An 11,475-nucleotide genomic window follows, 5' to 3' on the forward strand; every position below is an offset into this window, starting at 1 on the left:
TAAGTTTGTAAACACTTTTATTTGCATGTTGACCTGCGCCCTCTTTTTAAGTTCCAGGAGGCAGTGAGTTTAAGTGTGCAGGCGAAAGGGCGAAGAAAAAGGAGAAGAGGAAGGAATTTCTCCCTCACCTCTCTCCCTTTTTCAAGCTGAGCACCTAGAATTGCATATGAAGAAGTTAAAATCATGGGTGATGCGAACCCGTTGTATGGGTTTCTTTATTTACATTCCTTGGGTTACTATAAAGAGTCTGTATTTTAAAAAAATCAATGCATGGGGAATTCCCTGGTGGTCCAGTGGTTAGGATTTGGCACGGTCACTGCCGGGCCCAGGTTCAATCCCTAGTCCAGGAATTAAGATCCCACAAGCCACGAGAAAACAAAATTAAATCAATGCATGAGAGACACAATTTTAACAAGAAAACAAAGGAGATGTGCGGGGCACTGCCAAGCCCTTGCTGTACCTCCATTTTCAAGTATGGAGATAGCACCTCTGTCCAAGTGTCGGAGTTAGGGACACACCCTGAGCGGCCCATACTGTGGCAGGTGGCGAGGTCCTCCGTGGCCCACCTGCCCTCTCCTCACAGCTGGTTTTCCTGCTCTCCGTGCTCTGCCTCTGCTCTGGCCTCAGCCCTCAGGACCCTGAGGCTCCTAGCCCCGCCTGCCCTGGGGACTCTCTTGGGCAGGGTGGGCAACCGGGGAGTGTACCAGAAGGTTCTCCGGCGCTTTCGAAACCATGAAAAGCGTCCAGGGGTCTGGAACCTCACTGTCTTGACCTGTTTCCGGGTCCTAGATACTGGGCTGACCCCTAGGGCCCTCCCAGCAGCTGAGGATTCAACTCCCTGGACATCTGGTGCCTCTGCCCTCTGATTATCTGCATCCTCTACCCTCTGGACAGCTGGGGTTTCTGCCCTCTGATTACCCAGAGCCTCTGCCCCCTGGACAGCCATGGCCTCTGCCCTCTGGACAGCTATGGCTCCTGCTCTTTGATCATCTACAGCCTCCACCCTCTGATTATCTACGGCCTCCACTCTCTGCTCACCTACAGCCTCTGCCCCCTGAGCCCTGGCTGCTGCTTCCTCTCTCCTGCGATGCCAGAATGAGGCCCAGTTGATCTTAGGCCTCCACCGTCTCGGGGGGCTCTCAGGCACCTGCCCGTCTCCTGCATTTCCCACATTATCCCCCAGGCTGGCGCTGCGTGGCACTGATGCGCCATCCCTCTCCGACCTGGTAGAGGCCTGCCAGGCTTCGCCCACCCCTGGGCTGGACCTCGGTGCCCAGCCCTTCACCCTCCGCTTCAGCTTCCCCCAGGACACCTGGGTGACATACTCCCGCCACCTGTCCGCTTTGGACAGCTGGGGCACCGGGTTGTCCTCAAACATGGGCACTGGCAGGTTAACCCGGCGGCGGGCTGGCGGCACGCTGGGCTTCTTCTCCCCTCGCCGGAGGAAGGCCTCCACCAGTTCCTCATCATCCTCGCTCTCCAGGTCGCTCCCAAGGAATTTGCTGCCCAGGTAACTGACAGGCATTTTGCGCACCTTCCTGCCACGCCCCGTGCCTCTGTGGCCCTTGTCACCCTTGTCTCTGGAGGTCTCGAAGTCGCTGAACTCGCTGTCACTAGCGTTGCTGCTGTCATAAGTGCCCACAACCAGCCGGGGAGGTGGGGTCACCATCTGCTGGACTCTCCTCATCCGGGGCCCCTTGGGTTTTTTGGGGGGTTGGGGTGGATGCGGAGTGCTCTTCTCAATGATGCGGGCCACATCCTCCAGGGTGCGGCCTTCTTCCTCCAGAAACTGGATCAGCCGCTCCCGAAATTCCGCCTCCTTGGTGGCGGGCTTGGAGATGACCCTCCAGACGCCTCCCGCCAGCCTGACTTCGCGGGGGATGAGCAAATAGTCTACGTCCTCCCCGATCTGCAGCATCCCCACTGTGGAGTCCTCCTCCCGGCGAAACACCTTGCCGATCTTCTTAAAGGTCCCCACAGGCTTCAAGGCTTCCACGAGGACGTCCAAATCCACATCTTTGCAGACGTCGGGGACGCTCCAGAGGATCAGGCAGTCGGGGGATGGGAGGAAGCCCCAGGGGAACCAGCCCCCCACATGGCTTTTCTCGAGGGTCTTTAAAATCTCCAGGGTGAAATCTGGGGTGGGGGCAATGAGCCCAAACTACTCGTAGCCCCGAGTCTTGGGGGTGAGGGTGGGGTCTCGGTGGCGCCGCCGGGAGAGTCTCACCTCCCAATTTCTCCGCCTGCAACGAGTCTGGTCTTGATCAAGTCCCGCTCCCCTCAAGGACTGGTGGAATCAATTTCCAGGATGCTTACGTGAGCCGGGATGAGGTCAGTCCTGAGGCTCCAAGCCCACCGCAAGCTGCAAACTGGTGTCCCGGCTGCAGCTGCGATACAGGGGCTGCCCGGTGGCTCTTCCTGTTCCAGGGACGTGCCTGGAACTTGGGGGAGAACTTCGCAGACAAAGAAGTCTCAGCCGTGGCTATTCAATATGGCCGAGGCGCTTGGAGGCCGCAGCCCAGCTCCCCAGGAGGGTCTCCCGCCCCTAGGCAGGCTGCCACCCCGGTCCAGGCCGACCTTGACGCACCTCCCACCTCCCAGCCCGAGCGCTCAATGCCTAGGAGCGCGCGCGCGCAGGAAGCTCCTCCTCGCCTTCCCCCAGGATGAGGCCCACCTACCCCCTTCTCATCTTACACTCCGGGACTCGGGAAGACTGACAAGGGGGCTGTCCACTCCCTTCGGGACGCCCTCGCTCCCCTCCCCCACAGGGGTGTGGCCGCGCCCCGGGCCTCTCAGGGGCCCTATCTTCCAAGCTGAACGCCTGCGCCAAAGCCCAAGCCCACGTCAGCACCTTACCCCAGGAAAGGCAGCAGTTCCCAAACCTGCCATCCTAAACGTGCGGGTTCCAGCCAAGCCCTGAAGGTGGGCGTGCTAATGGGACAGTCCCTTTGAAAGCCATTGGCACTGTATATTACCGTTTTAAAATCGCGTGACTTGTGGTACCAGCAGTTCCTACCTATATACCGAGATGTGTGGGTTGAGACCTTGGTACCAGGGTCTTTCTGCACCAACCGCAGTGTGGAGCTTGGCACACAGTAGGTGCCCAAGAAATATTTTTGAGTGAGTGAATGTGTTACCGACCAGGGTCCTTGACCTCCTTAATCAATAGAAATTGATCAGAGGCCAGACAAGAAATTCAGGCAAGGCTTTATTGGGGCCCCTGCGGCAGCAGGGGGGAGCGAGAACAAACAACAGATTCTCTTGCTGGCTCGCTCCCGGGGGAGATCCTTATATGGGGTGAGGGTAGGGGTGTGTCCAGGAGTCCGGCTGGAGCGGTGGCTTAGGTGGTTTGCCCACCCCTTAGGTGATGGTGTGTGCAGGGGGCGGGCGCAGTACCCTGCTTTTGCTCCAGACCCCCTGCTTTTGTTCTGGGCTCTTCAAAAGTGGCAGTTGGATTTTTTGGTATCTTTTGTCCAGCATTTGCCCTAACTGCGCATGCATGCAGTTATTTTTAGTCCCATATAGTTTCCTTGTATTCTGTTGCTGGAGGAGACCGTGTGTCCAGGTGCAAGCATGGCAGCACTGCAGCAAAGGGTCCCAGGTCCCAGCCTGTCTCAAATGAACCTAATTGTTCATTAGTAGTAATTGACTAAACTGTACAGCTCTGTTCTTAAAGTGATATATACTAGGCAGCTATGAAAAAAAAGAAGTGACTGAGAATAGTCACCTTTTATGGAGCACTTCCTATGTACTAGCCATCTTTCTAAGTGCTCTCTACGAATTAACTCATGAAATTAACTCACCAAAACATTATGACACAGGTAATATGATGATCATTCCCATTTTATAGCTGAGGAAATAAAATCACTTGCTCAAGGTCACATGGCCAGGAAGTATTGGAACCTGGATTTGAATCTGAAACAGTCTGACGTGTGTGTGTGAGCGTGTACGCGTGCGAAGGCCAAAGGGTCTAGGTGCATATGTTTACTCATCACATATATAAGTACCGCCCAAAGTGGCTGTGTCTGGGGAGGGGGACTAGGGACCCCCAGAGGTGGCAGAGACATGTACTTTTCACTCTATATCCTTTGGGATTCCTTAGATTTTTAGCAATCGAAAATGTTCATTAAGGGAATTCCCGGGAGGTCCAGTGGTTGGGACTCTGCGCTTTCACTGCCAAGGGCGCGGGTCAATCCCTGGTCGGGGAATTAAGATCCCACAAACCCTGCGGCGGGGCCAAAAAAGAAATGTTCATTAAAGTAAGTTAAATTAAATTGAAGGTCCTCAGACTTGGCCACAGACATAGTGCGTCAGGATCCCTGGGACGTGTTGACCAGGATTTGCAAAGCTTCCCGGGTAACTCTGAGGCCCACGAAGCCCTATTAAATCTCCCCACTTGCCTCTCTCTTCCTCTCCTCCTCACTCCACTCCAGCCACACCTGCCTCCTAACTGTTCATCCAACACACAGGCTTACTGCCACCTCAGGGACTTTGCACTTGCTGTTCCAAACACCCAAAATGTTCTGCTCCCACTTCCTCTTGGCAATCTCCTACACCTCAAAGGTCATCATTTTAGAAAGGTCACACTGCCTGCCACCCCCAAACTACTAGTTGGCCTCCACCCTCTTCTGGGCCCTCCAGTCCAGGAATCCTTAACCCTTTCTGTGCCATAGACCCTTTTCAGGATAGTTTTTCAACGTATAGAATTGCATCCATGGGATTACAAAGGAGACCAATTATAACGAACTAGAACTGTTAAAAGAAATATGGCAACAACAAAACCTGTAAACTAATGACTTTAATATAAAAGTATAAAAATGAACACGTGTAACTAACTCACCACGTGTGATTTTATTTCACTCTTGAAGGAAGCAGGCAGATGTTTAGGGAAAGAAGGAAGGAAGAAAGATGCTTGGGGGGGGCGGGGGATGGTTAAGGTCTCGCTGAGACCTTTTCACAGTTATTGGCTCATTCGGGTTGTTTTTGCTTTTGCAGGGCCGGGTCGTTAGGCTTCGCTGGATTTTCTCCTCCTCCTCTCACAAGCTCCATCCCAGCCGCCGGGGTCACCCCTTCACCGGGCCTCCCGCCACTGCGCCCCTCCCTCTTGCACAATTTCTCTCCCCGCCTCCCAGCGTTCTCCATGGCAACGAGGAAGATGCACTCCTTCCCGCTGGTCCGCTCTGAGGGGGTGGGCGGAGGCGGAGGGCGGAGCAAGGTAGCCACTCCTCTCAGCCTCTTATTACTTCCCTCGGCCTGATCCCACAAATCAGCTTCCCTGAGAAGCTGCTTTGTAGAGGTCCGAAACTAAAAATTTCTGCGACACCTCTGGTTGAGGAATGTTGGCTTAAGAATCCAACTCTGATAACTCAAGGCTTCCACGTGGGAATGGCCTCGCAGATGAGGCATTGGGTTTTGTAACTGGTAAAAATTGTGTTTGGGGGTGGGTTGGGGGGGGAGGATTATCCTAGAAATAAAACCCTCAAATGTTCAACATTGTTACAAAAATTGCCAACCCCTGAGCAGTTCCGCTGTGGGTGATTTAGATTACCCAGCTCTCTGGCAGGAGAGATTCTCCAGCCGCCCCAGAAAAAACCGATAATTATAGCTCCTACTTCTATACTTGTTTAAAAGAAATGAAAAATCCAAAAAGAATGGAGGAAGAAAACAAAACATGGCTCAACTCTCTCTACCCAGCTACACTTGGTTGCCACTTTAAAAAAAATTAATAAAAGTAACACACACACACACTTAAGAAAATGCTGAAGTTTACAGAAAGGCTAAAATGAAAAACAAGTCTCCCGCCCCCAGTCCCAAGCCTGCAGCCTCTCCCCCCAAAGTAACCACAGTTAAATGCCTCTGTACTTTTTTTTCTAAAAAAAAAATGCTGGCATGGGTAATTTTAGAATTTAACCCATGAGGATTTTTAACATGATCCTGAATTATTTTCATCACATCATTTACCACTTCCTCGTATTTTCTTATTTATTCATTGTCTCACCCTATTAGAATACTAGCCCCATGACAGCAGGGATATTTGTCTAGTTTGTTCGCTGCTGAATTTGCAGAATCTAGAACAGTGCTGATCGGGGCTCAAAGTATTTGTTGAATGAATGAATGAGGGGATTATAGATCTAGTGCTATAAACTTGCTTTTTTCACTTAGTAGCATGTCTTGAAGTCTTTCCATATCAGTACAAGCAGATCGATCTCAGTTTTCTTGTTTCTCAGCAGCTTTCATCTTTGCATAAGCCCTCAAGCCTGGAATGTAATAATACTGATAATAATTCATTTTTATTGAGCACCTATTTTACCCCCAACCCTGTGCATTTTCTCTTTTAATCCCACAACCCCTCCTAAACAAGTATTATTCCCATGTTTCAGATGAGAAAAACTGAGGCCAAAGGCAGCCACACAGCTAAGAAGTGGCAGAACTTTGAATCACTCAGGATTCTTAGATTCCAGCCTCCTACTTCTTTTTTTTAAAGTCTTTATTGAAATTGTTACAATATTAATTCTGTTTTGGCTCCTTGGTTGCAGGCATGTGGGATCTCAGCTCCCCCACCAGGGATCGAATCCACACCCCCTGCATTGGAAGGGGAAGGCTTAATCACTGGACAACCAAGGAAGTCCCACCCCATACTCTTTTTAAATAATGTGGGATCTTAGTTCCCTGACCAGGGGTCGAACCTGTGCCCCCTGCAGTGGAAGTGCAGAATCTTAACCACTGGACTGCCAGGGAAGTCCCTCCAGCCCCATACTCTTAAGCCTCCTTTATTCGCCCTGTTGCCTGTGGTGGTTGTGGGTAGGGAACAAGGTTGGCGGGCAATCCCCGAAGACTTCTCTCCCAGGTGACATTTGTAACTCTGGCACAGTCACCAGATTTGTCCTAAATGTCCCGAAATCAGATCCCTATCTAGAATGAACAGGATATAAATTATCCACACTTTTGAACCAGATATCACTGGGTTAAGTGACAGCACATAGTAGGTCCTCAACACATACAGCAGGAAGCAGCCTTGTGGCCCACACTCCAACCACATAATTGGGTCGATCTCCCCTCCCACCCTCCCCAATCCCAAATCTGAAGGCTTTTGGTGAGTATGGAAGCAAAGCTGGTAGTTAGAGCAGCCGTATATTTAAAGAATCATTCATTCATTCACTTATTCATGTGGCACATTTCTCTAAAGCAGTGATTCTCAAATCTGGTTGCACATTAGAATCACTGGGAAGAGTTTTAGAAATCCCAGTTTCCTGAGTCCAACCTACTGGATCAGAATGTCTTAGGGTGGGGGTGGGGTACTACATTTAAAAATCTTTCCAAATGACTCTGACAGACGTGATGGCTGGTAAGGCTGGACAGAAGTAGGTGAGGAACTGAATGTCCCTAGAGGAACCTGACCAACTGGAAGTACCACAGTAGCAGCGAAGAACCAGATCGGAAATTACGGTTTGTCCAATTTTAGCAACATAGAGGAGCCCTTTAAAGGGCGCGGGGGGCTCTCAGGTTGAATAATATCTACCCAAAGATTTCAGGTCCTCATCCCTGGAACTGGAAAATGGTGCTTTATCTGGAAAAAGGGTCTTTGCAGATGTAAGTAAAGATTTGAGATGAGATTGCATGGATTATCTGGGTGGACCCAAAAACTACCATCAGGAATGTCCTTATAAGAGAGAAGCAGAGGAAGCAGATGACAGAGACACAGAAAAGAGGTACAGAATCGGAGGAGGCCATGTGAAGATGGTGACAGAGACTGGAGTGATGGGGCCACAAGCCGAGGAACACCTGGAGTCATCAGAAGCTGGAAGAGGCAAGGAAGTCTTCCCTAGAGCCTCTGGAGGGAGCTCAGCCTTGCCAACACCTTGATGTTGGACTTCTCTCTGGCAGGACTGAAGAAAACTCCAAATTAAAGCATTCGAGTTTTATTCCTTGACCTTGTCTCTCAAGAATAATTATTCCTGGGGCTTCCCTGGTGGCGCAGTGGTTGACAGTCCGTCTGCCGATGCAGGGGACGCGGGTTCGTGTCCCGGTCCGGGAAGATCCCACATGCCGCGGAGCGGCTGCGCCCGTGAGCCATGGCCGCTGAGCCTGCGCGTCCGGAGCCTGTGCTCCGCAACGGGAGAAGCCACGACAGTGAGAGGCCCGCGTACCGCAAAGAAAAAGAATAATTATTCCTGAAGTGAAAGAATTATTGTGCAGTGTCCTGATCCCCAGGAGTCAGTTTTGGGTCATGGGAACCTTGGAAATGTTTTTAAATGCCCCCCACCCCAGCCTGCAGAGCTTCTGTCTGCTGCCTGCCCCTCGTCGCCAGCCTCACACGAGGGCGTTCCAATGGTTAGACCTCCCTTCTCTCAGGAGTCTATGAAACTTTTGGCATTCACATATCTCACACTGAACTTTCCTGTAAAATCGCCTCCCCCGTACTGAGCACTTGATCTTCAGATAGCATCTTTTTGAGTCTTCATGATCACCCTCAACAATAGGTACGATTACTATCAACCCATTTCACAGATGAGGAAATTGAGGCACGAAAATGAAGTACTTTACCCAGGCAGCCCACCTCCAGACCGCCCCACTCTTTATTTCATTAAGTCAGTTTTATTGAAAGTATACTTTATATCTTATACAACGTAACCTTTTTAAATGTCCATTGTGGTAAGTTTTAGAGTCACCATCACCACCATCAAGATACAGAACCCTTCCATCATCCCCAAAACTCCCCTTGTACCGTTTATGGCCGTCACCTCTGCCTACCCCCAACCACTGATCTGATTTCTGTCCTATAAGTGTTGCTGTTTTTAGAGTTTTATATCAAAAGAATCATACAATGTGTCCTTTTTGTTTGGCTTCTTTCACTCAACATCATGATTTGGGAATTCATCTGTGTTGCTGTATCTGTAGATCATTCCTTTTATTTGCTATGTAATCATTTATTGAGTGAATACTCCACGATTTATCCATTCACTTCTCAGTGGAGATCTGGGTTCTAGCAGCTTTATGACTAAAGCTCCTATGAATGTTTCAGAGCCTACGTTTTTCACTGCAAGCTGTATACTCTCTCTGTTGCAAAGAATCTGAAGCATGGGTAGCATTAGCCCCACTTTACAGATAAAGAAACTAAGGCCCAGGGAGGTGAAGTTGGCTCCCTGAAGACACACGGCTAAACAGGTAGCAGAATCAAGAATTGAACCCAGGACTGTGTAGCTCCAAATCCTTTGACACCCCTTCCATTGTGTGCCCTGTTGATGCCAGGGAACTGTGGGTACTGTCTTCCGAAGGTCATGACCTTGGTGGATTCACCAGTCTGCCTTTCGGCATCCCATTCTGAAGCAGCCTTTTGTCAGCACACAGAGAACACATAGTCTGCTGTGGGAGCTGGGTACGCTTTTATCAAGTTCAGGAATCTGAGCTCTAAAACCAGACTGTGTTCTTTGTCAACGCAAAACGCAGCTGTCACTGGATCCAGGATCCCAATGGCCAACACTTAACAGCTTCCCCCTCTCAGCCACTGTGCTAAGTCCTTTATATGTCTGAACAGATTTACTCCTCCCCCAAACCTGGTGAAATAGGTTACTACTAGCCCCATTTTACAGATAAGCAACCCAAGGCACAGGGGGATAAGAGGCTTGCCCAGACTCACGTTCTGGGAAGTGGAGGAGGCGGGACTCATACCCAGGCCAACCGTCCAACACTGTTCCTCACCTCCAACCTCCATACACCAGACAGAGGCTTCTGCTGCCTTAACTGGCAGGTTGCCTAATGAGCCAGCAGATTAGAGGAATTTAGTTCCACTCTGAACTTACAGAGATAGTTATCCATGTTGTGTGTTTATCACTGTATTAACCATGTCTTTTATTTTCTGTACTCTGATGCTTTGACATCTGGGGACTTGCTGACCCTTGAGGGGCTGCCCTTCCCAGGGTTAGGCAGTTCCTAGAGAAAGGGAACAATGCTTGTCCTTGAACGTGTTCTTCAAATGCAAACAATCCAGAGCCCGTGCCCCCAGCTACCTTCTTTATTAAGCCCTCACACTCTGGGCCACCATCCACCTACCCTATTCACTCCGGGGCCAGGTCCCAGACACCTAGGGACAGCCCCTTTACCCCAGAGCCTGCTGAAATTATTCAGACTAGCCAATCCTGAGCCTGCCTTCCCTGCCTCACCCATTCCTTCCCTGAAGAAACCATAATAAAGTTCCTGTCCGCGGTTCCCCCTCTCCCTCTCCCTCTGCCTCCTGACCAATCCTGGAGCTTCCTCGTGTGCCCCCCCCCCCCCCCACTGTGGTGTGACCTGTCCCCTTTTCTTGGGATCTGTGTTAGGGCACAGACTGTAGTCAGAAAGACCTGGGCTTCAATTTCTTTTGAGCTTTCCTGTGTGGCCTTAGGCAAGTCACTTAACCTTTCTGAGCATCGCTTTCTTCAGCCATAGAATGAGAAGATGGTCACGATAAAATGACAGTTCATAAACACTTAGCTCCTCTTCTGAAATCCAAAAAGCTCTGAAAGCTTTGCACCAAAAAATGTATCCAAAAAATGAAAAAAAATTGGAAGCAAAATCTAGACTGACATGAGGCTACTTACAGTTTTAATTTATTTCATTTAAGGTCAGTATTTCTCTACTATTAGAATACTAATGGATATGATTATGGGCGCTGCCCAAATCCCCCCTGGGGGTGAATTACACAATATAAGATATAGTCTCTGTATCACTTTTCTAAAACCCAACACTCTGAATTCTGAACCACACCTGGCCCGAGGGTTTTGAATCAGGGGTTGTGGACCTATAGTCCCATACCTCAAGGGATGGGAAGATACAATGAATTAATGAATATGAAGGACTCTGCACAGTGCCTGGAACACAGGATAGCTGTTATTGTTTTTATTCCAGATAAATTGTTTCACTTTTCCCATCAGCCACTGGAAGCCAGTGAGATAGAAAAAAGCTGTGTGTTTTGTGTTCTCTTGGCCATGAGATCTGATAACACCCCTTTTAAAAACAATGCAGCCCTGGAAAACTTCAGGCAACCCATGGAAGTGATTTTCAGAGTATCTTTTTTAGCAACCAGATTGTTTTTCCAAATTAAATCTACCACGGATCCCCCAACATATCAAAGAGCATGCAGTGATTGCATTCACATCCATTTATCTTATAAGTTCATATTTGTATGATATAGCATCAACCACAAAGAAAAATGAAGAGTTTTAATCGAACCTACGTTTGAAAATGCGGATTTACCAAGGCCACCTGCAGCCTTCCCTCAGCCAGCACATCCAATTTACTTGGAGTTTTCTGTGTGCCAGCCATGTCTTGACCCACACAGATAAGTAGTTTCAAATGGTCACCACTTTATGCAAGTTTGAATTACAATCTCAGGAAACTCTTCAACTGCTCCAGAAAAACTTGAAAGAGAAGTGGTAGGAGATTTGGGTTTTATGGACAGCCTTGAGCAACCACTCACGTTGTGTGTGCAAACGTGAA

The 11,475-nt window shown here is 49.5% G+C and overlaps 1 protein-coding gene across 1 annotated transcript; it reads right to left on the reverse strand.

Annotated features, from left to right (window-relative positions):
* CCDC8 (coiled-coil domain containing 8) lies at positions 1 to 2,684 on the reverse strand. The gene has a single exon (XM_032614862.1). It carries the CDS (start codon positions 1,916 to 1,918, stop codon positions 578 to 580), a length of 1,341 nt encoding a protein of 446 aa, XP_032470753.1. The 5' UTR covers positions 1,919 to 2,684; the 3' UTR covers positions 1 to 577.
* Positions 2,685 to 11,475: the final 8,791 nt, after the last annotated feature.

The sequence above is a fragment of the Phocoena sinus genome, chromosome 19 (assembly GCF_008692025.1).
Source record: "Phocoena sinus isolate mPhoSin1 chromosome 19, mPhoSin1.pri, whole genome shotgun sequence".
NCBI classification, from domain to species: Eukaryota; Metazoa; Chordata; class Mammalia; order Artiodactyla; family Phocoenidae; genus Phocoena; species Phocoena sinus.

What these genes read in the sequence shown, in the direction of transcription:
- CCDC8 (XM_032614862.1), bottom strand. Translation starts at nt 1,918, where the DNA reads ATGCTGCAGATCGGGGAGGACGTAGACTATTTGCTCATCCCCCGCGAA.